Below are 23,361 nucleotides of genomic sequence, written 5' to 3' on the forward strand. Positions count from 1 at the left end.
GTGTTTCAAGAAGCATGGGTGGGTACTAGGGCGTGTCAGAAATGCCTACCGCCTTGCCCGGAATGGTGAGACGCCGTACCGACCTATCAGCGATCACCAGTGCCTCAAAGAGGTTTACTTGGCAAGCCACAAGAGCCCTGCATTGCGCTGCACTGTGCTGCCCCTGAGACGGCACTGGATGGGATTTCAAGACCTGGCCAGTTGCAGGGCTGTGATGCGGGGCGATGACATGCCATCGGAGCTGAATGTTGACCATCAGCAATGCGTGTCTGCAGTCACTGTTGCATTCGTCGTATTGCCATCCCTCCAAACCCTGTGGCAGTGCTGCGGCGTCCAAAGCGACTGATGCCGCCCTCTGTCTGTCGTGTGATTGCGATGCACAAACGACACGCATTCCTTCGTATTTGGTATGCGATCATCTTAGACATGATATCATGCCAAACCCGAAAATGTCAAGGTATGAGGGCATGATCTGCCGCCCTGAAGATCGTTATCCTTGTGGTGCAGAGCAGAGCCTCCTGGCGAGTGGTTATGTTCTTGGGACCGTGACACTGCGCCCAGGACGCGCACGCTGCCGCCGAGGCGAAGTAGCTAGCACATCAGCCCGACGGCATAGCCGACGGGTAGTGTTTGGAAACAAAAACAAGCGCCTGGGGCGAAGGGAAGGAGATTAGACGATGAGGGGTGATGCTTGAGATGAGGGTGTGGTGGTGCGACCTTGTGCCTCGGAGGCAAAAGTCCCTGGATGTTGATGTCGCTCCTTCCCTGCATCCCGCCCGCTCGAGGATCTACATCACCTCAGTCTGCCCGCTACTAATTCTTAGAGTTCAACGTCCTTCACATTTGAAGTGCCTTACGGTAACGGTCACGGGATGCGAAACCTCTCGTCAAAAATAGTTCGCCTATCTGCAAAGTAATCAATTTCAAGGCAGGCGAAGTCCGCACGCGGGATGCGCTGCGAGGAGCTGCACAGTAAGAACTGATGTTGCCGTGTTGATGCTTTTCTCTCGCTAGCACTTCCATAACGAGCGAGATGTAGCCAAAAGTAGCACAGAGTCATGGCATAACTACGGCGCAGGACTTCGACATGACCATCAATTACGCCGTAAAGCTGGGATAAAAACGTTCCGCCGCTTGTTCCGACTTGCTGCATAATTGTTTGGCGGCGTTGGCCACTTGCAGTCAGCATCAGCTGTGCTGTTCAACATGACCGACTATTAATACCCGATTCGAGAGTATTATCAGGCTGAATCCTCACCGACCCTGCGAGCATGTTTTCAGACGGCGTAAACACTAAAACACTCACTTGAACTTGAGATGGTGGAGTTTAAGGGGTCATGGAACATAGACTCGGAGGAAGTTCATCCGGCCGTAGGACATGATGTAGATTCTTGTAACTTCGAATGCCCTTCAGTCGTCTGCCTCGATGCGTGTATCAGTATGATTCAAAACTGCAAACGAGACAAATACTGGAAACTATGAGGTTCAAATCGAGCTCGTAAGTTTTATCCTCGCCTCTTCGGTGGCACTGCGACACAGAGTAAGGTTTCTAAGCATGCTGATATGCCATATGCACAGTTGCGGGAGTATAGCACGGTCAACTACCATTAGTGGGTAGAAAGAGTGGGTGTATGGTGGGTTGACAGAGTCTGGTTGACCGCCCGTGCCCCGCCCCCGCGGTTCTGCCGACCCTTCTGACGTGCCGCCAACTTTTTTTCGCGCTGGTCGCGCTATAGAGTTCACAAATCTGACGCTGTCGCCACAACCAATTATCTCACCCAAGAATCCTCTCAAATCCGATAATACACGCCACGTACCCACCCAAAATGGCAAGCACAGCGCAAGAAGAAGTTGCGCAACCGCACCAACAGCCCGAAATCGCACAGAATGCGGAGACCGAACAGACGCCAGTGGCAGACGTTGAGGAGAAGGACGAGGAGATAGACGATTTGTTTGTAGAGTCGGGAGACGAAGACATCGTCCCAGAGCTGATCTCAGCGGACGGCAACGACTACACGAAAGCCTACAACCGCCAGCGCAAACTGAACGACAACTCAGTACCCGGCGATCACAAGCCAAAGTCAAACCCACAAAAGCCATCGGCAAATACAAGTGCAGCGATAGACGATCAGGTGGCCTCTCTCGCCAAACATGCCAGCAAGATCCGTCTCACGGATAAGTTCTCGGGAGCGACAGGTGGCGGCGCAAGGGACAAGGACAAGGCAGACCGCGCGACAACAGAGCAGGTCTTGGACAGGAGGACCCAGATGATCTTGTTGCAGCTCATCAACCGCAACACCATCTCTGAAATCCACGGAGTCATATCAACAGGAAAAGAAGCGAACGTGTACCACGCCATCACCGAAGCCGACGATGCAGACCCGATTCACCGCGCCGTAAAGGTCTACAAGACCTCGATCCTCGTATTCAAAGATCGAGCCAAGTACGTTGAGGGCGAGTTCAGGTTCAGGCAGGGATACAACAAGAGCAACAACCGCGCCATGGTGAAGATGTGGGCGGACAAGGAGCGTAGAAACCTGGCACGTATATACGACTCTGGTATACCCTCGCCAGCTCCCGTCGCTCTGAGGAACCACGTCCTGGTCATGGAGTTTGTGGGCGACCGCAAGGGAAAATCTGCACCACGGCTGAAGGATGTGCGCTTTGAAGGCCTCACAAATGAAGAAGAAGACGCAAAGTGGAACGACCTCTACATCCAGATGCTGACCTACATGCGCATCTTATACCAGACTTGCAGACTTGTGCACGCCGATTTGAGCGAATACAACGTGCTATATCACGAAGGCAAGCAGTGGATCATCGATGTATCACAAGCTGTAGAGCACGACCATCCACGATCACTCGAGTTCCTGCGCATGGATGTCAAGAACGTGTCCGACTTCTTCCGGTCACGGAACGTCGAAGTACTGAGCGAGAGGCGAGCCTTTGGATTCGTCACTGCTGAGGCAGGTGCCAAAGAGATGAAAGACGAGGCCGCAATTGGGGACTTGGTGCGAACTTTACTCGCCAACCCGCCAGCCACAGAGGAAGAAGAGAACGACGAGGTTTTCCGCCACCAATACATCCCCCAAACACTCAATCAAGTGTACGACATCGAGCGTGATGCTGCACTCGTCAATGCTGGTGAGGGCTCGAACTTACCTTACCAGGCTCTGCTTGCCGACAAGGTCGTGCAGCCCAACGAGTCTGATGCATCACATGAGGATGGCGATTCAGAAGCGGGAGACTCTGACTCATCCGAAGTCGACCAGTCAATCTTCGATAAGGGACCTGGAAGGGGAAAGAAGAATATGGACAAGGATGAGAAGTTGGCACACAAGAAAGCAATCAAGGATGAGAAGCGAGAGAAGAGGAAGGACAAGATGCCTAAGCACATGAAGAAGAAGCTTGTGAGCCAGTCGAGTCGGAAGAAGTAAACTTGTGCATGCATTTGCGCTTACACGGCACCTGACGACATCTGCATGGGTTGGAGTTTAACAAGCACGGTATGTATCCTCGGCTTTTCTATGTCATTTTCGCGTATGAATGTCATGAAGAAGAAAAGCCCGGCACTTCTGGACTAATGCGACGACCTGGGTGTGTTTACATAACCGGCGCAGCAGTAGTCCAAACTACAGTGTCTCCGAATAGTGTCGCCTGCAGTCCCTTGCTGGTATAACTTTGCGGATCAAAGAGAGCACTGAGACTCAGCCCACATCTTCACAATACAACACATGTCTTCAAGCAACTGGCTGATTTGACGTAGATTTTCCATTCGAGTGAGATGAGTCTCTCTGCTCTAGTGGCCTGTTCATACATACTACGCACGAGCGTTATTCTTCTACAATGATATACCCTTTTACACCCAACACTCTCGTGCCTTTTGTCCACACTCGTGCTTAAAGCATATTTTTCCTCCACGCTCTAGTCCCTAACCGCTCAATCTCAGGGACTTCCACCGGGCCCCTGACTTCCTCATCTTCCAGCGCCTCGACAACTGCCTCGCCAACCAAATCCGCTTTTAAAGGCTTGATACCCCCTGCGCCCATCAACCACGTCAGCCTTCCTCCAACAGCACTATTGATCATACTCGCAACCCCGCCCGCCGCTGCAATCGGCAACGTGAATGTCCTCGATGAATCGTACAGGAACGGGGCGCGGATGAATATCGAGCGCATATTCGGAAACGTCGAGCTGATGATCGATTCCGCCTCGCGTTTCGTCGTGATGTATCGCGCCGGGAGGATAGGTGTGCCCGCCGCAGCAGAGATATAGAGGAATGTGGGGACTTTCCTCTTTGAGGATTCTTGCGCAATCGAGACCGCTGTAGTTACGTTAGTTCTCGTACGCCGTTTTACTAGATCGACATGCAACGTACCAGTATCTCTATTCATAACCTCATACGTCAACTGCCCATCCCTCTCCATCGGCCTCAACGCCTCACCCTCCTTCACACTCAACGGATCCTGCGTGCCTTGTTTTGTCGAACTAAACGCCCTCTTCAGCCCCGCGATCGGCGATTCCCGCCCGCTCACGACGCCCTTGTAGTCTGCTTCGAGCAGTATGCCCATGGTGTGAATCACAGCTGATGCGCCTTCGAGATGCTGTGTGTAGCTGGAGGGATCGAGGACGTCGCCTTTCTGCCATGACACAGACTCAGACCATTCGGGCGGGTTTGGCGAGGACGTGACCGAGGACCAATGCGGTGTGCCGGAGCGCGAGATTGAGGTTACAGACCAGCCGCGGTGAGCGGCTGCGCGACAGATACGACTTCCTGCAGGTGTCGTTTGAGATTTGGAGCTTGTAGGTGCTTCGGTGGCTGTCTTTAGAGAAATGCTTACCGAGAAATCCATTGCCGCCGCAAACTACAAGCTTCTTCTTTGCTGCTGTAGACATTGTGAAGGGTGGTGGTCGTGCAATTGCGGTTTAGAGCATGTGAGGTGGGAAAGTTTGGATGCGTGCGAGTGCTGATGTCACTCCACGTCGCGTGGGATCGCGTAGGGCTGAGCAGGGGTGTGGGGATCTGGGCGGAGGGAGACTCCGTCCATAACTCTACATTTGCTCTTCGTCTATCTATCCCACCCGTCTGTAGTCTTGCCAATGTGCCGTAAGATTATGTTCGGCTTGTCGCCGGTGCAATATATCCATCTACCAGCATGATTGCCTTTGTAGTGCGCAATGCGGTCGTCTGAACTCGATCTGGCACAAACCGAAGCGCCCATGAACACGAGAACGAGCTCAGCATAAATTCGAGAGATCATTGTTCTGCATTCAAAAAGCTTGTGCCCTTCCACGAACCTCACGTTCCTTCTAGAGAACACTCTCGAAGCCACGGACCTAGCCCAGCTCAAGCAACCGAGAACCGCACAACTGAAACAACAAATCCGAGCGCGCCGACATACACGATCCTTCATTACCAAGCCTTACGCGCTATGCCCAACAGAGCGAATTGTGGGTCAAGCGTTCGCATAACGCAGCTTAGCTTCACCAATCCCAATGTTTCAACTTGATAGGATCATTCGTTTCCACCACTCAGCCGCTGTGATGGTGTTTAGTTTCCTGCCAGTACCGCCGCGCGTGTTCCTGCACCAGCGCGAGACTGCATCTCACTATACCCAAAGCCGGCCTGCAGACTCTGGAACCAGCGGCTGGTAATGAATAGATGGCGCTAGAGGACCCGTTCGCGCCGCCAGTGTGTTTGGGCTAAGCTTTCGTGGGTATTGCTCTCATTAAATGATTCTGTTATAATTGCTCGTTGCGGCTTCTCTTTCTTTTCTTCAGTCTACTACAGTCACTCATTCATTCACTCGTTCATTCATTCATTCGCTTCATAGTCGATATTCGCTCTCTTTGTGCAGCTGGTCTCTGTAAACATTCGTTTCAAGATGTTTGGAAAGGTTTCTATCCTGAGCGCGCTCGTTAGCGCTGCCTCTGCTGGTATGTATCTGAAGCCAAAACAAGTTGAACGTCAAAAGCTGATTCAATGATAGGCACCATCGTTTGGGATGGACGCTTCAACGACATGACCTCGAGCGCTGACATCGCCAAATGGTCCTTCGCCACCCCAGTTGGCTCATACCAATACTACATCCACGGCGCCGGCTCTATTGACAAATACGTCAACCTGGACAGCAAATTCAAGAACCCCGCAGACGAGGGCTCCAAGCAAGGTGCCAAGATCACCATCGACGAGACCTCTAAGTGGAACGGCCAGACGATGCTGAGGACTGAGCTCATCCCCCAGACCTCCGCCACTATCAACAAAGGCAAGCTCTTCTACCACTTCTCCATCAAGACCGGCGCGGACAATGCCCCGCTCGCCGCCAACGAGCACCAAATCGCCTTCTTCGAGTCTCACTTCACCGAGCTCAAGTACGGCGGTGACGCCAAGAACAAGCTGCAGTGGTGCGTCAGCGGCCAGCCCAAATGGGACGTCGAGCTCAAGGCCGACGAGTGGCACAACGTAGCCTACGAGATCGACTTCGATGGCGGTGCCGTCACTTTCTGGTACTCGACTGGCAGCGATGCTCTGGCCAAGACGGCCGGTCCCTTCACCACCACCACCTCTTCCGACGGCAAGGACTTCCACGTTGGTGTGTTGCGTCTGCCTGGCAGCAACGACGCACCTGGTGCGGAGGATTGGTTCTTCAGCGGCGTGTACATTGAGAGCGGCGAGATTAACACCTCAGTCAACAGCGCTGGTGGTGCGGCTGGTGCGGCTCCCGCTCCCGCTTCTCCTGCTAAGCCCAGCTCCTCTGCTGCCTCTTCGACTCTTGTGACGGTTGTTAAGCCCTCGGCTGCTGCGTCTTCGAGCGTTGTAGCTCAGGCGACTCCGGTTGTGACTCCTACCCCGTCTCCTGCTGCTCCTGTTGTGACTCCTTCTGCGTCTCCCGCCGCTCCTGCTGAGACACCCGCTGCTCCTCAGCCTGGCTCTGGCTCCGGCTCGGATGCTAAATTGCCCAAGGAGTTCACCATCAAGCAATTCGTCGCTTGGTTGAGGGCGAAGCAGGCCCAGGGCAACTAGATGCTCTATTTGCGTGGATGAGAAACCTGAACCACATTCTTGTACATATATTCTATTCGGACCATAGATGTAAATACATCCAACACTGTTTTGCTTGAACGAGCATGAACAAATTATACCTGTTTGCATCACTGAATTATGTTCTCGATTATTGAGATTGTCTGTTGTGCATTGAGTGATACTAGACTCCACATCTTGACCGGAGCTGAACGCCGCTACCGGAGTTCGATGTTCGTCGTTGCCCGATTCAACACCGCACTTTGCCGGACCTCAATACAACAGCACGACATCAGAAGATAGATAATCACGCTATGGTTCGGGTACTTCGCTTCGCTTAGCCAACAGGATATATACTGATAACAATAGACAGGTAATTTGTTTCCTGCGCGTCTGCGCGAGTCGCACGAAGACAAACGCCAGAACACGAACTTCCGGCGCAATGGCAAATTACAGGCATGCGAGCCTTGTCGCAAGGGCAAATTACGATGCGATCATATGATGCCGAACTGTGGAAGGTATGCATTACTTGCAATGTTGTCAAGATCGTGGTATTGACGTGCAAAAGGTGTGTGAAGCGTAATAAGCAGGACCAGTGCGTCTACCATCCCGCGCCCTTGACGAAAGGACCGACTCCACAGGACAGCAACTCCGATGAAAGCAGTCCACGTGTGAACAACTTCAGTACTGCGTACCAGTCACCCTCATATCATAACCTACATCGCGATTCCGTCTATCCAGAGGCCAAACGTCTGAAGCGTACAAAGGCGTTTGCACCGACATTCTCACCTGAGAGTCTTCTTTCTAAACAGACTGCGTCGTATGACCGTCAAAGCTCCGAGGATGTCCAAAAGTCTATACTTGATCACAGTATCCGAACAGACACCCTTGGCTTTGACAGCAGCGCTGGCTTTATCGATCATTCTGCCGTACTCGCCGAGCATGAACTCAGCATTGGCATACATTCATCGAAAGATGTTAGCACGCCAATACCAAAGGTGTCGCAGGCGCAGATCGATCGCGGAGCTGCTGTCCTCTCACTGCTTAATGACCTGCCAGCTTTCGAGAAATACATTGACAAGTAAGTCCAACTCCGATCATCACGGCTCTCGGCTTGTTACATCTGATCAGCCGGCTTGCCCGGAGTTAGCCATGGTTTGAGCTGACATGTATGTACAGATGGTTCTCTTTCGCTGGTGGGATTGTCGTGATTGAGCCGATGGTGAAGATGTACCTCGACGGGTTGTGTAAAACCTGGCACAAAACACTTGGGTCGCAGAACCCCTTGGATCTTAGCTTGATGTCTGAGAAGATCTGGGAGAATACACTGAGGCCAGTCTCACGCTTTTTGAATCGACACACTACGCCTCGCGAGTTCTGCGCAAATGTCACCGGCCCTTTTCTACGTTGGGAAGTGGTCGGCATACTTGTGAGCCTGGTCTCACTTGTTGCGCAGTCGCTGAAAGGTCAGTCCAATTCCGGTCGTCTTTAGCGGCATATTCGCCTTTTGCTACATGAAAGCTGACAGTTATACAGACGGTGACCCCATGTTTTGCTCGCACGACAACGCTCCTGTCGATAGAGCGGCACTTGCTCTGAAGACGCACAATGCTTCCGAGATGTGTGTACAATTTTGCGATGACTTTGGTGTTATCAACGACTTGTACCTCTGGCTATTGTACGAAAATGCAACGGTGTACTGCTCAATGCGGTCTAGAGGAAGTAAGTTCGGAAGTGTACATGACATGGCTCTAGCTTGCTCCTGCTAACATCTCAGGTTATGAGAATTCTAGAAAGACTGCAAGCTTGTCAAATGCGCTATTGAGCTTTAATTTACACCAAGAGATCAGAGTGGACGACCATACACCGTTCTTCATGGCCCAGTTGCGCAAAAGACTCTTCATATGTGCATACGATAATGACAAGTACACTGCTGCTTTTAGTGGCCAGCCCCCGAGATTGACGAGACATTATTGTCGCCTTCAGATACCACTAGACCTAACAGACGCCCAGACGATGTCTGATGGTCCAGAGCTTGAAGAAGCTGTCGAAGATCTCGATGACTATGGATGGAATCAGCAAGGCCTTGTTCAGCGTTCTACGTACGCTCGTCTCGCAGCAAGCAATGCTCTCATTACAGAGGAAATTCTCGAGATATCTCTGGGTAGTCTTCCCCAGCACGAGATACTTCAGCGCGCTGAGGACATCGAGTTGCGGACGAACAGGTTCTGGGAACAGTTACCCGAGTTTCTCCGTATCGATGTCACAAATCCATGGAGCTCACAACGGTCGCCTCTTGAGCTCTTGTTCTTAGCGTTCAACCGTCTCAATCATTTGGACCACCTCTTCATGCTACAACGTACAATAAGCAAGAAAGTAAACAACGCCGCTAATGACCCAAGCGCCAAACTTCTGTCTGTGTCCAGCGAGATCTTCAACTTCGTTGTATCCATGGTCGACAACAAAGATAACTTCCGGGACTTCCAGATCGACTTTGCCCAGATACTCGTGAAATATGGTATACCAACTGCTGCAGCTCTAGCCGTCGAGCTTCTTCACCAAGAGCGACATCCAGCGTCCGCCTCCGCCATTGCTTACCCGCTCCACCGGTCAGACACTATCCAGAGTCTCTCGGTCTTTGTGGCATGTTTGGGGACCATCAAACCAGATGCCAGCGGATACCAAAGCTGTGTTCGAGGTCGTACCTTTATCAAGAAAATACTGGACATGATACTCGGCTCTGGACCCGCAACGCCAAATAGCCCGCAGGTCACCGAGAGCACAAACGATCCGATGTTAAGTGCTCCGCTACTGCAACCTGGTAGTGATGGTGACTTTGTGCGATGGCTTGATGACATGGACTGGGATCAGGACAGCTGGATCAATTTTAATTGAGCTTCGCTTTCGGCTGCAACTAATGGCGTCATTTTGAGAGGACTCGTGTCGCATTCCTATGTACTTTCGCATTCGCTAAAGAGACGGGTAGAATGTTGCGCCGTAGCCGGCCAATCATGAATGCGTCGCAACGCCACAGCATGGTTCCTCGCGTACGTCACGACTTCTCGGCCGCAGCAACGCCACTACAACGGCACAACTTCATTACCAGAGCGACATCTTCCTGCAGTTTACATAGACTAGTTGCATGAACAAGTCTATTTTGGCATTACGCACAAACATTTTACTTCTACTCACCGGTTTTGAGAGATCAAACCCGGTCATCGTATTGAGTCTCTTCGTACAAGAAGGTAAGCATTCGCCCTTCACAATACTACAAGTCATACCAGTTCATCCAGCTTAACAAACTTGACCTTCTCCCTGCCAAGCTTTTATTAAACACCGGTCTTTCGATTAAGATATCTTTGCTCACCATGTGCTGCAGCAAGCGTAGACAGCAACACTTTCTGCCAAATCAGCAGTTCCAGTTGACCTTTCCAGCCGACCGTCGCCCCCGTGGTTGTTGCGGTGCTGGTAGACAACGCCGCCTTCTGCGTGGAACTGAGGCACGAGCTATATCAGCCAATCAAACAGAACCTCGAACAGAATCTGAGTACTTTTCCGCCGTTCAGTGCCACCCTCGCTCTCCAATGGCTGCTCTGATCGCTGTCACCATCGGCATCGGTGCAGAGAAGCTGGGACGCATCATCTCAGAGAAGAGGCTCGAGCACAAGGACAAGAAGGCAGCACAAGTAAATTTGCTTTCTCGGCATGATGACGGGCCAAGCTGACTGTCCTCTAGAAGCGTGAAGCCATGTATAGTCACGCCGAGTCCTCATCTGGTCATGCTGCGGCGCGGACCAAGCTTTCATCGAGGCGGCAGGAGAAGATAGATGAAATGAGACGGGAAGACAAGCAAAGCGGACGACGTCGTAGTGTAAGTTCGGAGATGACTCTGGTACCCGAGCAGCCGCCACCACGATACGAGGACGTCGTTCGAGATGACGCAAGACATGCATAGCATTTCGACTAATGATTATTGCTTTGTATGTCTTCATAAGTTCTTATAATAGTAATATGTCTCCTTTGTTTTCTTACCAAAGCATTATCTAAAACTCAGAGCATGCATTGTTGCGGCTGATATTCTCAAAGCGAGGTCATCTGCATGTATTCCCTTGGACACTGCAGGCGTTGCGTACTCAGCCCCCTTCCACGACGTCAAACACCTTCCAGATATAGCGGAGACAAACAATCGTGGATCACCGTTCATTCGCTGCCTCAACCTGGGGTTGGTAGTACCTGAGACACTGTGCCACCTATGCAAGCGGCCCTGTTGGGGCTTTGATAGATTGCGTGAGAAGAAATACAGGCGGCCAGTCAAATTGACATAATGCTTTGTTTTGAAACAAAGACATAGCACCGCTCTCGGACAGTATCGTCGACTACCGAGTCTGGCTAGACTCGCTCTCGAGGACGAACCTCGAAGTGTTTGTACGTTGCACTTGATTCCGATTGTGCGCAGTGCTGGTCTGCTGGCCGCCTGTTTGTCCACTGCCGCTTCGTGGTATCGTCTAGAATACCACGCGTTCCACGTGTACTTCCCAGAACCAGGCCCGCGTCAAGATTACCACGCATGTACAACGTCGTGTGACCCTAAACGACATTCTTCGGTTCGTAGATCCGTGGATTAGCAGCATTGGTAGGCCCTCATTCCTCACTGCCCAATCCGGCTTTCACGATCGAACGTCACTTTGTTCTGCCTTCTACTTTCACTTGCAGGCCACGGTACTGCTCACGCGCCACGAGAGGCCCTGCCGTGTTCAGCGCACTGTCGTGCTGCCGCTTGTGCGCAACTACAAACGATAAAACCCTTTCTCCCCCCAAACGCTTCTCGACTTGTAACCACACCTGCCCTTGCATACCGCAACTGCATTCCAACCCCACGATACCTCAACCGATTGAGGCTTAATCCCACCCTTACTTACTAGTAAAGCTTACTCGCTACTAACATGCCCTCCTGGGCTCCTTCCGCTGTGCGCGGCGGCGACGCGCACGCGCGTGTCGAGGCGCCGGTCACGATGCGCGGCTATCTCCTCTGTGTCTTCGCGGCGTTTGGTGGAATCCTGTTCGGCTACGATTCCGGATACATCAATGGCGTCCTTGCCATGGACTACTTCAAGCAGGAGTTCGGAAGTGAGTACCAACACGCGCGGTAATCTTATTAGGAACGTTAACTAACATTGAACGGGCCCGTCCACGGACAAGCTTGCTTTCAATGGCCGTCTGTACACGACTTCTCAACAGTCGTTGATCGTGTCCATCTTGTCGGCGGGTACCTTTTTCGGTGCACTGTTCGCTGGATCTGTCGCCGACTGGATTGGACGCCGCTCCACTATCATTGCTGGCTGTGGTATCTTTTCGCTCGGTGTCATCCTCCAGGTGGCTTCAACAACTATCGCGGTCCTCGTTCCTGGTCGACTCATTGCTGGAATCGGTATTGGTTTCGTTTCGGCTGTCATTGTTTTGTACATGTCCGAGATTGCGCCCAAGGCCATCCGCGGTGCCATCGTTTCCGGTAAGTGACAGGCCGTTTTAGTCCACACAGACGACATACGCTAACCAAATTCCTAGGTTACCAATTCTGTATCACCATCGGCCTCCTCCTAGCTGCCGTCGTTGACAATGGCACTAAGGACCGCATGGATAGCGGCTCCTACCGCATTGCCATGTCAATGCAGTGGCTTTTTGCTATTATCCTCGCCACTGGCTTGTTCTTCCTGCCCGACTCCCCTCGTTGGTACGTCAAGCGTAACCGTCACGATGATGCTGCTCGCGCCCTCGGCAAGCTCCGTGGCCAGCCCGTCGAGTCGCAATTCGTCAAGGATGAGCTCGCTGAACTTGTTGCCAACTACAAGTATGAAATGACTCACATGCAGGCTGGCTGGTTGGACTGTTTCCGTGGCGGCTGGAAGCCTTCGAGCAACCTCCGTCGCGTTGTGCTCGGCATGACTCTACAGATGATGCAGCAGTGGACCGGTGTAAACTTCATCTTCTACTACTCGTCCACGTTCGCAAAGACAGTTGGCATCAACAACGCCTTTGTCATCTCCATGATCACGACCGCGGTCAACGTCTGCTCTACACCTCTCTCCTTCTGGGCTATCGAGAAGCTCGGCCGACGTGCACTCCTGATCTATGGCGCCCTCGGCATGCTGATCTGCGAATTCATCATCGGCATTGTTGGCAGCACCACCCCAGAGGGCAGCAAGGCAGCTTCTACCTGCCTGATCGTCTTCGTATGCATCTACATCTTCTTCTTCGCCACCACCTGGGGCCCCGGCGCCTGGGTGCTCACCGGCGAGATTTTCCCCTTGCCCATCCGATCCAAGGGCGTTGCTCTCTCCACCGCGTCGAACTGGTAAGTCCCTCCCAAACCTTCACCATCCTCGAACCAAACCCATACTAACTCCCACCAGGTTCTGGAACTTCATCATCGGCTTCATCACCCCTTACCTAATGAACCCAGACCAGGGCAACCTCAAGACCAAGGTCTTCTTCATCTGGGGCTCTACATGTACCGCGTGCGTGCTCTTCGCATTCTTCTTCGTCCCCGAGACAAAGGGCCTCAGTCTGGAGCAGGTCGACCGCATGCTCGAGGAGACGACGCCGCGCAACTCGGCCAAGTGGGTCCCGCACTCGACCTACGCTGAGCACCACGCCGAGGTCAGCAGCATGGAGACGACGGACAAGGCGGGCGCGCAGCCCCAGGCCCGCGAGCACATCTAGACATCTAGACAAGGCTGCGACCTGTGGTTCACGAATTTCTTTATCCTTGTGGGTGGCGTGATTCGTGGGTCTATGGCGTTGTTGATGTGTGCGGCGCAGGATGGGTCGTTGTTGTAGCAGCGATCTTGCATGTGCTGCTTCGGCATTGCTTGCGTGGGCGTTTTCATGGGGCTGTGAGAGTCGCGTCTCTTCTTTTCGACTTTTCCTCCGGGCTAGATGGCCTTCTTAGGTATAGGGGATGGATGTATACATAGAGGGGGTTTAATTTCATCACACACTTTCTATCATACTGTATTAAATGACTTTCAGGTCCAGGCCAAGGCCAGAGGTAGTTAACAGTTAGGTTTTAGACCAATAGCAAAACTTGAAACGTTGCTGTGGACGCCTTCAAGGTCTGAGGGGCTGATGTGGTTGGGTCGCTTATGCCAGCCCATCCGTCTCCAACGTCAGATAACACGGTACTTTCACGGTATGATGTGAATCATTGAAGATAAATTGGTTTACATACCTGATATACTGCCTGTCGTGAATAATTGTGACCAGTCCGCCATGCCGTGCGCCGCAATCATGATTCCAAGTATGCCCACCCATAATCATGTACGCCATCAACTTGCCTGAACGCCCAGCAATCCCTTCTATATGCATCTGCGATCTCAGGTCCCCCCCGTTCGTGTACAATACCAATGTTCAACGCCCACAGTCTCTTCGTCTGCGCCTCTAATGCGCCGCGCCCCCAGGCTTCCTGCCATGCACAAAGTAGAATTTGATGTACATGTGTAACGCCCTATTCCGCACTTCGTTGGCTACCTTGGCAATCAGGATGCGGCACTCTGCCTCGGACCAGCCCAGGACTTTTCCGATGAAGCCGAGTGTGTAGGGCTCGATGCCCAGAAGCACGTGCTCGCGCTGGTAGCGGCCGATTTCCTTCATTTTGGCGTCCTTGGGCCATGGACCTATTGGTACCTACACGATGCATTAGTGAGATATCATCAGAGAGAACAGGGGCAATTCATACTTTGACGACCTTCTCCTGGACGTCCACAAACCCCGCGTCCAGCATCCTCTGCCTCAACGTGTGCCCCACGCAAAGGTCCTTTTTGAATCCCGCCGCCGCCTCGTTGCACAGCGCCTGCCACTGGCATAGATCGACTGCTCTTTCTAGCGTCCCGTCGTCGCTTTCGCACAACGCAAGGGGTTCTTGGAACTCGACCCAGCCGCCCGGCACGACGTGCGTGTAGCACTGCGCCAGCAATTGGTTCCAGTCGGACACGGAGCCGGACATGGTGCGGCAGTGGATGAAGTCAAACGCCTCGGACGGCGAGTACACCCACTCGCTCTCTACGTCGTCGATGTAGAACTTGAGATTCGGCGGGACCCAGGTGGGTTGTATGGGGGAGAGGTCCGTGCCGACGACTTCGGTGCCGGGATGCGTGTCGGCAAGGTCAATGGCCCAGATGCCCGTGCCAGTGCCGATGTCCAGCACGCGGGTGGGGGCGCTGGCTATGGGCGCATCGTACAGCTTGCCGCCGAGGAGGAGCAGGAAGATGTGGTGCAGCAGGTCGAGGCGGTCTTGCTCCTGCTCGTCGTTGGGGAGCAGGTACGAGCCGCTGCGGTAGGCGGCGTAGCGGCGGCCATTGCTGTATTCATAGTTGAGGATGGACGAGGCGAGGGATGTCGAGGCGGACGAGGCGCCGTCGTAGGCCGAGTCGGTGTCGGAGTTGCCGGGCGTGTCGGGCTCGAGGTGCAGGACGGACTGCAGGTTGCCGTCGCTGGGGGGGTCCGGGTGGTGCGCGTCGAGAGTCGCGGATGTTAGTTGGGCGGCCGTGGGAGTGGAAGTGGATGTGGAGGTGGGTTCGGATGGCGGGTGAGGTGGAGTAGGCGCCGGCCCGCCTTGCGCGGAGACAGCCGCAGACATTTGTCGCGATGCACTCGGATCGGCAGCTACGGGGACTCGAGGCCAAGCTTGAGGCGTCGCACAGTGACTTTGGGGATGCGACTCGGAATGACAGGCGTCAGTGGGGTACTGGTGCGCCCTTATATGCTGCCTTACCGCTTGTCATCATGGCCGTTCCCAGTCGCGTGGGAACGATCCGCAGACCAGAGGACCTTGTACTGTACACACCGCACCATGGCCCTACTGTGCCACCCCAACCATGTGCCGCAATATCAACGTCCACCTTATTACCATTGCGCCTCAACCGCCGTCTTTGCCGCGCCCGCTTGCCCGCTCGAGATTGCCGGTTGAGGCAAGGTCGGATGCACGCGCTTCGGACATGGTGCCAGAGCCAGTGAAGAGCGCGCCTGTGCGGGTAGTCGAGGTGGATACACGTACCCATGGCATGTCTTGTCTCCACGTTCGTTTGCTGCAGTGCGGCGTGGGCGAGCCAGTATGCACCCGCAAACTGCAGGAGCTAAGTAGATGCGGCAGGAGGAGATAGAACGGCGCGCAAACCGGAAGAACTGCTTTCAACTCCACTCTCGGCCCAGCTTTCCCTACTCCTCCGCCATCCCATTTCCTACAAGAACACATGTTCCTACTCTGTTCTGCCGGTTTGTCGCTTTAACCGCTAGTTACTATCATGGACTCGTTCTCGGCAGGGACGAACCGCGCCGCTTTGCCCTCGCTGCCCATCCTATTAGCTGGCGGAATCATCATTTACGCACTCGGCTTGGTCGTATATCGCCTATACTTGCATCCGCTGGCCAAGTTCCCCGGGCCGAGAATTGCAGCCGTGACGAGTTTCTACGAGGGTTACTTCGAGATTGTACAGAAGGGACAGTACTCGAAGCACATCTCGAAGCTACATGATCAATATGGTAGGTTGGGACTTTCTCCGTTTTGATGTTTCGGTATTCTCTGAAAAGAGCTGGAATTGATCATGTACAGGTCCGATCGTCAGAGTCACGCCACATGAACTACACATTCGTGACTCGCACTTCTTCGAGGAGTTCTACGGCAAGAACCTCCATCTCGACAAAGAAGGATGGGACTCGCGCTTTGGAGCTGAAGGAGGTGTCCTCACCACTGTGAATGCAGCGTTTCACAAGCGGCGCCGAGCAGCATTGTTGCCTATGTAAGTGTCGGATGGTTCAAGTCTCGTATGCGTCACACACATCTGACACCAACCCCCAGGTTCTCCCGCCGCTCTATCCTCGACTTCATCCACATCATCTACCGCCACATCGACACCCTCAGCATCCGGATCCAAGAATTCGAGGCTGGCAAGGAGCCCTTGAACCTCACCCACGCCTTCCCTGCCCTCACGGGCGACATCATCATGGACTATTTCTTCGGCTTCAACTACGCTCAACTCAAGTCGCCGGATTTCTCAAGCTTCCATGAGGCCTTCATCAAGCTTGGTGGCACAGGCCATATCGCCACGCAATTCCCGTGGTTCTTGCCTGTACGTCCGCCATGTTGGGATGAAGTGAGACGAGGCAAAGCTAATTTGGATCTATATAGGTCATGAATAGCATCCCGGATTGGATGACCGAATATCTCCAGCCCGCCGCAAAACCCCTACTTAAATTCAAGCGCGTGAGTCCCATCCCATTCCACCACCATCATCCCATATCCCCATTCCCAGCCTTCCCTAACCCTCATCCACACACGCAGCCAATACGCCCTCGTCGGCCGCACCATGCGTGGTGACCCCATCAAATCAAACGATGCAAAACGCACAATCTTCCCAGGAAATCCTCGACTCAAAACTGCCCCCCCGAGGACAAGTCGCACAAGCGCCTCACCGAGGAAGCACAAATCGTCGTCGGAGGCGGCGTCGAAACAACTGCTTTCACCCTCTCTATCGCGGCGTTTCATATCATCAACACGCCGAGGATATATGAGCGCTTGCATAGGGAGTTGGTCGAGGCGTTTCCGAACCGCGCGACGCTGGAGCTGTATCCGCTCGAGCAGATGGCGTATTTGCGCGCGTGTATCATGGAGGCGGTGCGGTTGTCGTATGGGCTGAGTGCGAGGAATCCGCGGACGAGGCGGATGCCGTTGGTATACAAGGATTGGGTCGTTCCGAGTGGGAGTTGTGTTTCCATGTCCATCCCCGATGTCAGCCACGACGAAGCCATCTTCCCCTCGTCCTCGGAATTCCGGCCCGAGCGCTGGCTCGACAGCCCGCTCACGCCCGACGGGCAGCCGCTGGACAGGTTCATGGTGTCGTTTGGCCGCGGCACGAGGCATTGCATGGGCATGAACCTCGCGTGGACAGAGTTGTATCTCACCCTTGGCATGATGTTTCGCAGGTACAGGTTTGAGCTGATTGAGCCTGATGTCAGGGATGTGCAGATCGGCCATGATTATTTTATTCCCGTGACGTGGGAGGGCGGGAAGGGGGTTAGGGTGTTCGTGGAGAGTTGTAAGGATTAGGGCGAAGGGATGCGGTTGAGGGGTGAGGTCGGAGATGGAGTTTTTTTTTTTTCTGGATTCATTGATGGAATGGCGCTGGCTATATCATCTGCTGAATGGTCGCTTGTGCTTCCACGAGAAACCTTCTCTATGCCATGAATCTCCAGTCCGACTCACTATCTTTGTGAGATCCAATCCGAGCGCCTTCAATTCTCACGGATCGACATCATCCCGGCGACTTCAAGCACTGGTCAGTTGGACCTTCAGCAATCCAGTCTCAGTCCTCGTCATCGCCCCTCGTACTCCACCGCTTCCTGCCACTCTTCCTAACATTCGGGTCCGGCGGACCAGGTTCTCCGACGAGCGAAGTCCTAATACCAGAAAAGACAGTGTTAGCAAGGCTTGATGAAACGTAGTAAAAACAACAACAAATCGATGCGAACAAAAGCACACTGCTGTAATTCACCTCCTTCTGCTCCGATCCCCACTCGCCTGCTGCGCGGCCTGTTGCGCAGCCTCATGGCCCATTTCCGCTCTCAGCGCCTTGAGTCTATTCTCGACGTCTTCGCGGCGCTTGGTTTCCTTGTCCAGTTCCCTGTCGACGTCTTCCATCTTCTTCTTCAGCAGGTCGATGAGCGCCTGCTCCTGGTCCTGGCTGAACGGCACGTCCTCTGCGCCTTTTTCGGGGAGTTGCGCGCTGCGCTCGCCGTTGGGCAGGCCGCGCTTCAGCCGGCCGTTGGCGTTGAGGCTGGCTTTCTTAGACCCGCCTTTGCCCGCGGGGACGAGGTAGTTCCACTGGTCCTCTGAGGTAAGGGCGTCGAAGAGTGCCTCGGTGGGTTCGTTGAACTGCACGACTTCGAGGAATTCCGCGCGCACGCAGCCCGTCCTGTCCTGCTCTGCTTGCTGCTTCTCGTCGCCGTATTTCTCCAGCTGCAGGAAGTGCTGGCGGTATTGCGCTTTCTCGCCCGAGATGGGTTGGAAGTGCAGCCGGATGTCTATATTAAAGCCACCCCAGCCTGTCTCCGTGACCTCGAAAGGCGGCCCCTCGCATGTCCGCAGCGGGTTCTCGTATGTGTTGAATATCTTAAATTGGACTTTGTTGAGCCATGTTGTGAGTGCCGGGTCGCCTTCTGGCTGACGTACGTAGACAGTCCACCTCTTAGTATGGTCTTCGGGTACGTTCTTGGGGCGGTCGGGGCTGCCTACTGGGGGCAGCAGCCAGGCTTCAGAGCCGATGACTAACGAGGTGGTCAGATGGAGTGTGGAGGGTGTGCAATTTCTTCTTACTGATATTCCGACTTATACGCTTGTTCTGCGCGTCGTCAGTATGTCCAAACAGCCATGGGCACCAGTCGTGCGCACCTTGACGCGCTTGTTCGCGGCCGGTGCGGGCATCTTGAGCGCTCGCGAGCCCGATCGGAGGTATCTGAGTTGATAGGGTTTGTTACAGAGGTATAGGATATATCCAAGTGTTCCCTGGAGTTATGCGACTGGTGTGAAAGCGGGTGAGTAGCGGTAGATGACGTTTGATAGTGTAGAGGTGGTCTTCCCATCGAACATCGTCGTAGCTTCCAAACCCCAAATCTTTGGGGCCGAGGCGCGCTAACCGTCGATCCATGCATGACGTACCGGCCCGCTTCACACTGTGTTCCTGCAGCACTAATACATGACCCCTAATGTACATACGAAATGGATGCGGATACTCCGTAGGATCTCCAAGTCCACTGTGAGAATACCTTCAACTACTCACTATACAGTGCTGTCTCAGACAAGCTTATCATCAGTTTACTCCGACACTGCAAGGACCTCTTGCATTCTCTACGGTTTGACCTCATTTTTCCGTGCTTACAACTTCATCACAATACACAGCTTAGATCTCCTGATTTTTGCGCTATATAGGATACACGTCGTTCTCTGCGGATAGAGGTCACCAAAAGCGTGATCAAACCTACCTCCTCCGAATCGAATCGCTCATGAATAAAGAGTCTTTAGCGTCTCTCCATTCACGAACATGATCATCTCATATCTGAGGAGGTTGGTGTTGATTGGGTTGAGTAACCCCCCTCGCAGTCCTCTATGCTATGCAGTAACGGAGTCTCAGTCCCAAGATGAGAAGCGCCCAGGTCCGTCAACCTTTACACACGATACATATGATACAACTATATGTTTGTTTACATCAAACACGGGGTAGCACGTGATCACAAATGTATGTATGCTCAGGTTCTGCTGCCGTTACCCAGCACCAGTCACGTGTCACAGTCGTTCTGAATTCCAAAGTTTGATTCACGCCGTGAGTATGCATCCACACGCGCGGTAGAGGCTCGCAGCTCAAAATGGTGAATCAATTCTCTCTACCTACTCATTCGTACCAGGTTTGGCTGGCTGGATGATTTCGTGACGTACTGACACTCGTCTGGGAAAGAGCGCCTGCCTAAGCGTCGACCCTTTTTCTCTCACCATAACAGGTTATTTTCTCAACCCTCCCCACCCACTCCACTTCCTCAGACCAAACCTGCTACACAAGCACTGATACCCGACACTCGAAAATTTACGTTCCGACACATACACACAGTGCAATGAACGACGACGGCGATTTGAAGATGTCGCCTGAACAACACGACTCTGCTGACGGAAGCCGTAGACCCGTGTGCAACTCAGAGCCCAAAGAAGAAGATGATGGGCGTGTACCAGTGCAGATCACGAGCCACGGCGCATCCAACTCTGATGCCACCCTGCTGCTACCACGGGCAATCCTCGATGGTTTCAGTGCATCCAAAAAGGAAGCATTGCCCAGAATGCTCAAGCAGTAAGTGAAAGTTGCTCGAGACGCCGTGCTGAAAGCTGACTGCTATTCTAGATTCATAACTAGTCACGCCTTCCGAAGCACAATCATTTATGAGCTTGCTCCACAGTCTAAGGCTACCATGGACGTCAATATTGACAGCGACTCCGAAACAAGCTCATCCACATCATGGCAGTCGACAGAATCCTCCGAAGCAGGCTATGAAAAACGAAAACCATACCGTTTCACTTTCATGGAGCTTCCAGCTCAGCTGCGCATCATGGTCGCACGATACGTCTTACACGTTAGTGACGGACTCTCATGGGTCTGGACCAACTATCGCGAAGGCCCACGAACCGCTACTATAAAATTTAATCCAGACTACAACAGACGCTTAAGCCTCCAGAAAACAACAGCCATAGCTCAGACTTGCAAGACGATTTATCAAGAAAACTCAAGGCTTGGTGATCGCCCTTAACGTCATCGACTTCGATATCTGCAGAATGCACGACGATATCATTCCTAGAAGATGCAAAGACGATTCCGATGGGTCCGACAGGAATATAAGAGCTACCAGTGAGGCTTTGAGCTTCTGGTACAGCTTTGTCCCACCTAAACAGCAACAAATCCTCTTGACATTCGACTTTACTTTTTCATGTTTGAGGATTTTCGAGAGGACACTGGGACCAGTTTCTGGCTCTTACCCAAACCAAAGAGCTCCTGCAAATCACAGTAGTCATTCGTCAATGGTCGCTGCTATTACTCAGTAGGCATGAGCGTCACACGGTAAAAATGCTACATGAGGAAGAAGAGCCCTGTGATTCAGAGGAGGAACAGATGGAATCACGTATTCAAGAGCACATGAGCACCGGTAAAAAGATACAGGAAGCTGTTGCGGAACTTGGCATCACAAACAAGAACTGGCGAATATCTCCAAAACCCATGCGTGGGTTTGATGTTGAGGAGATCCGTTCATACGTTTCCAACGCCGATTGGAAGATTCTACAGTGTTGAGAAGCAGATGGAATATAAGGCCACGTGGTTCAATTACGAATTACCTTCGGTTTGCAGAGTTGGGTCGGAGGGTGCAGCTTCTGAGGACATTCGATGATCAAAAACCTATTTGTATTGCTAGTCTTTTCCATTAAACAAACCTCTGCTTTTAGCCTCCCTTTTGCGAATCAAGGTCATGAAGGCCACTCACTGGACTCGAAACCAGACACAAACGCCTACCAGCCGCAGCCAAGTTGCTGCCCATCCAATCTAAAGGTGAGGGGGTGAAGAAGTAGCCTATGTATATCCAAAGATATCTACTGAACCATGCAGAGAATCTTACAGCTGCGTGTATATCTAGGCTCCTCTAGAAACTTATAATCTGAAGACTTTTGTAGCCATTGATTCCGAAAAGATGCATCTCAGACATCCCCATCGTTCTTCTTCTCCATCTCTTGCGCTCGCTTCGTCATTCCTTCTTCCCTTTCCAGTTGGCTCTTGGCCGACACCAGACGACCACTGAACACACTCCGAATCGTGAATCCCTAATTCGCCAAATACACAACTACAATAGACACAAAAAGAGCTGTACTCAAACCCCTGAACGCTGGACTGTCTATGGGACACCCTTAACTCGACCACGCCGTCGTCATCGTAACTGTTGGGAACACAATGCTCCACCATACTAGACTGTAGCTAGCTTGCTTGCGTACGAAGATGTCAACAACACCGATGATGGCGAGATAGAGACCCAATTATCCGAAGTCGAGGATGAGGAGGGCGAAGAGAATGCCAGTGCCATCGAGGGCCTCGGCGGTGGAAGCGCGCCAGATGGTGCCGTACATGGGCGGATTGACAGACTGAGGCTTGTAGTCTGCGAAGCGCATATAACCTGATCTGGATTCGCCGAGATGTGGGGAAGCGGTGGAGAGTTGAACTGCCGGACCTATCTAGATACACTTCCAATGAGGACGCTGCTTTGGTTTAGAGATTGACTGTCTCGCCGAGATAAAGTTAGCATAATCAAACACGAATACACATGACGAAAACATTCCCAGAAGGATCAATCTCATAATGTTCGAATGCATTCAAGTCTACTATACATTCCAACCCAGTCCTCTCAGACCAGTCAGTAACGCTCAAGCATGTGGGCATGATGATGATGACGACCTTCCAAATCATGGTAATCATATTCCTCATCTCACCCTTCGCGCTACCCAACTGGGTAGACTGTCGCCAAAAAATGTGTATGACTCCCGTTTTGACGCCTGGTGAAAATGCAACCATAATGTTTATGCAAGAAAGAAGCAAATGTTCTTTCGCTGTTACCCCGCTCCGTATGCTCCAAGAATGCTAAAGCCGGGGATGATTGAAGGGTATAAAGTCGGTCCTCATGCGTGCGCCGGAAGATCAAAGGTAGGGTAGGATGTTCGTGTAATTAATAGCGGAGGTGTCGAGATGCCTTTCGGTGGGCATGTGTCGTCG

General features: G+C 52.8%; 12 protein-coding genes across 12 annotated transcripts; 7 read left to right on the top strand and 5 right to left on the bottom strand.

Moving 5' to 3' along the window:
* Nucleotides 1–1,826: 1,826 nt before the first annotated feature.
* On the top strand, nucleotides 1,827–3,869 carry SNOG_09691 (hypothetical protein; the record flags this gene model as incomplete). Its single annotated transcript, XM_001799926.1, has 2 exons — nucleotides 1,827–3,506; nucleotides 3,767–3,869. One exon carries the CDS (start codon nucleotides 1,827–1,829, stop codon nucleotides 3,435–3,437), a length of 1,611 nt encoding a protein of 536 aa, XP_001799978.1. The 3' UTR covers nucleotides 3,438–3,506; nucleotides 3,767–3,869.
* Nucleotides 3,870–3,899: 30 nt separating this feature from the next.
* Nucleotides 3,900–4,896, bottom strand: SNOG_09692 (hypothetical protein; the record flags this gene model as incomplete). The annotated part of the gene is made up of 3 exons (XM_001799927.1): nucleotides 3,900–4,324; nucleotides 4,379–4,774; nucleotides 4,842–4,896. The coding sequence occupies 3 exons, from the start codon at nucleotides 4,894–4,896 to the stop codon at nucleotides 3,900–3,902; spliced, it is 876 nt and encodes a 291-aa protein (XP_001799979.1).
* Nucleotides 4,897–5,885: 989 nt separating this feature from the next.
* SNOG_09693 (hypothetical protein) lies at nucleotides 5,886–7,024 on the top strand (the record flags this gene model as incomplete). The annotated part of the gene is made up of 2 exons (XM_001799928.1): nucleotides 5,886–5,937; nucleotides 5,991–7,024. The coding sequence occupies 2 exons, from the start codon at nucleotides 5,886–5,888 to the stop codon at nucleotides 7,022–7,024; spliced, it is 1,086 nt and encodes a 361-aa protein (XP_001799980.1).
* Nucleotides 7,025–9,037: 2,013 nt separating this feature from the next.
* SNOG_09694 (hypothetical protein) lies at nucleotides 9,038–9,916 on the top strand (the record flags this gene model as incomplete). The annotated part of the gene is made up of 1 exon (XM_001799929.1): nucleotides 9,038–9,916. The coding sequence occupies one exon, from the start codon at nucleotides 9,038–9,040 to the stop codon at nucleotides 9,914–9,916; it is 879 nt and encodes a 292-aa protein (XP_001799981.1).
* A 689-nt stretch (nucleotides 9,917–10,605) lies between these two features.
* Nucleotides 10,606–10,852, top strand: SNOG_09695 (hypothetical protein; the record flags this gene model as incomplete). The annotated part of the gene is made up of 2 exons (XM_001799930.1): nucleotides 10,606–10,707; nucleotides 10,778–10,852. The coding sequence occupies 2 exons, from the start codon at nucleotides 10,606–10,608 to the stop codon at nucleotides 10,850–10,852; spliced, it is 177 nt and encodes a 58-aa protein (XP_001799982.1).
* Nucleotides 10,853–11,964: 1,112 nt separating this feature from the next.
* SNOG_09697 (hypothetical protein) lies at nucleotides 11,965–13,741 on the top strand (the record flags this gene model as incomplete). Its single annotated transcript, XM_001799931.1, has 4 exons — nucleotides 11,965–12,148; nucleotides 12,270–12,530; nucleotides 12,587–13,373; nucleotides 13,432–13,741. 4 exons carry the CDS (start codon nucleotides 11,965–11,967, stop codon nucleotides 13,739–13,741), a joined length of 1,542 nt encoding a protein of 513 aa, XP_001799983.1.
* A 717-nt stretch (nucleotides 13,742–14,458) lies between these two features.
* On the bottom strand, nucleotides 14,459–15,656 carry SNOG_09698 (hypothetical protein; the record flags this gene model as incomplete). The annotated part of the gene is made up of 2 exons (XM_001799932.1): nucleotides 14,459–14,694; nucleotides 14,828–15,656. The coding sequence occupies 2 exons, from the start codon at nucleotides 15,654–15,656 to the stop codon at nucleotides 14,459–14,461; spliced, it is 1,065 nt and encodes a 354-aa protein (XP_001799984.1).
* A 279-nt stretch (nucleotides 15,657–15,935) lies between these two features.
* On the bottom strand, nucleotides 15,936–16,077 carry SNOG_09699 (hypothetical protein; the record flags this gene model as incomplete). The annotated part of the gene is made up of 2 exons (XM_001799933.1): nucleotides 15,936–16,042; nucleotides 16,074–16,077. 2 exons carry the CDS (start codon nucleotides 16,075–16,077, stop codon nucleotides 15,936–15,938), a joined length of 111 nt encoding a protein of 36 aa, XP_001799985.1.
* Nucleotides 16,078–16,320: 243 nt separating this feature from the next.
* SNOG_09700 (hypothetical protein) lies at nucleotides 16,321–18,122 on the top strand (the record flags this gene model as incomplete). Its single annotated transcript, XM_001799934.1, has 4 exons — nucleotides 16,321–16,558; nucleotides 16,629–16,815; nucleotides 16,875–17,145; nucleotides 17,472–18,122. 4 exons carry the CDS (start codon nucleotides 16,321–16,323, stop codon nucleotides 18,120–18,122), a joined length of 1,347 nt encoding a protein of 448 aa, XP_001799986.1.
* A 441-nt stretch (nucleotides 18,123–18,563) lies between these two features.
* Nucleotides 18,564–19,496, bottom strand: SNOG_09701 (hypothetical protein; the record flags this gene model as incomplete). The annotated part of the gene is made up of 2 exons (XM_001799935.1): nucleotides 18,564–19,339; nucleotides 19,439–19,496. 2 exons carry the CDS (start codon nucleotides 19,494–19,496, stop codon nucleotides 18,564–18,566), a joined length of 834 nt encoding a protein of 277 aa, XP_001799987.1.
* A 1,181-nt stretch (nucleotides 19,497–20,677) lies between these two features.
* On the top strand, nucleotides 20,678–20,911 carry SNOG_09702 (hypothetical protein; the record flags this gene model as incomplete). Its single annotated transcript, XM_001799936.1, has 1 exon — nucleotides 20,678–20,911. One exon carries the CDS (start codon nucleotides 20,678–20,680, stop codon nucleotides 20,909–20,911), a length of 234 nt encoding a protein of 77 aa, XP_001799988.1.
* Nucleotides 20,912–22,631: 1,720 nt separating this feature from the next.
* SNOG_09703 (hypothetical protein) lies at nucleotides 22,632–23,031 on the bottom strand (the record flags this gene model as incomplete). The annotated part of the gene is made up of 2 exons (XM_001799937.1): nucleotides 22,632–22,813; nucleotides 22,980–23,031. The coding sequence occupies 2 exons, from the start codon at nucleotides 23,029–23,031 to the stop codon at nucleotides 22,632–22,634; spliced, it is 234 nt and encodes a 77-aa protein (XP_001799989.1).
* Between the last annotated feature and the right edge of the window lie 330 nt (nucleotides 23,032–23,361).

The sequence above is a fragment of the Parastagonospora nodorum genome (genome assembly GCF_000146915.1).
Source record: "Parastagonospora nodorum SN15 chromosome Unknown scaffold_15, whole genome shotgun sequence".
Taxonomy (NCBI): Eukaryota; Fungi; Ascomycota; class Dothideomycetes; order Pleosporales; family Phaeosphaeriaceae; genus Parastagonospora; species Parastagonospora nodorum.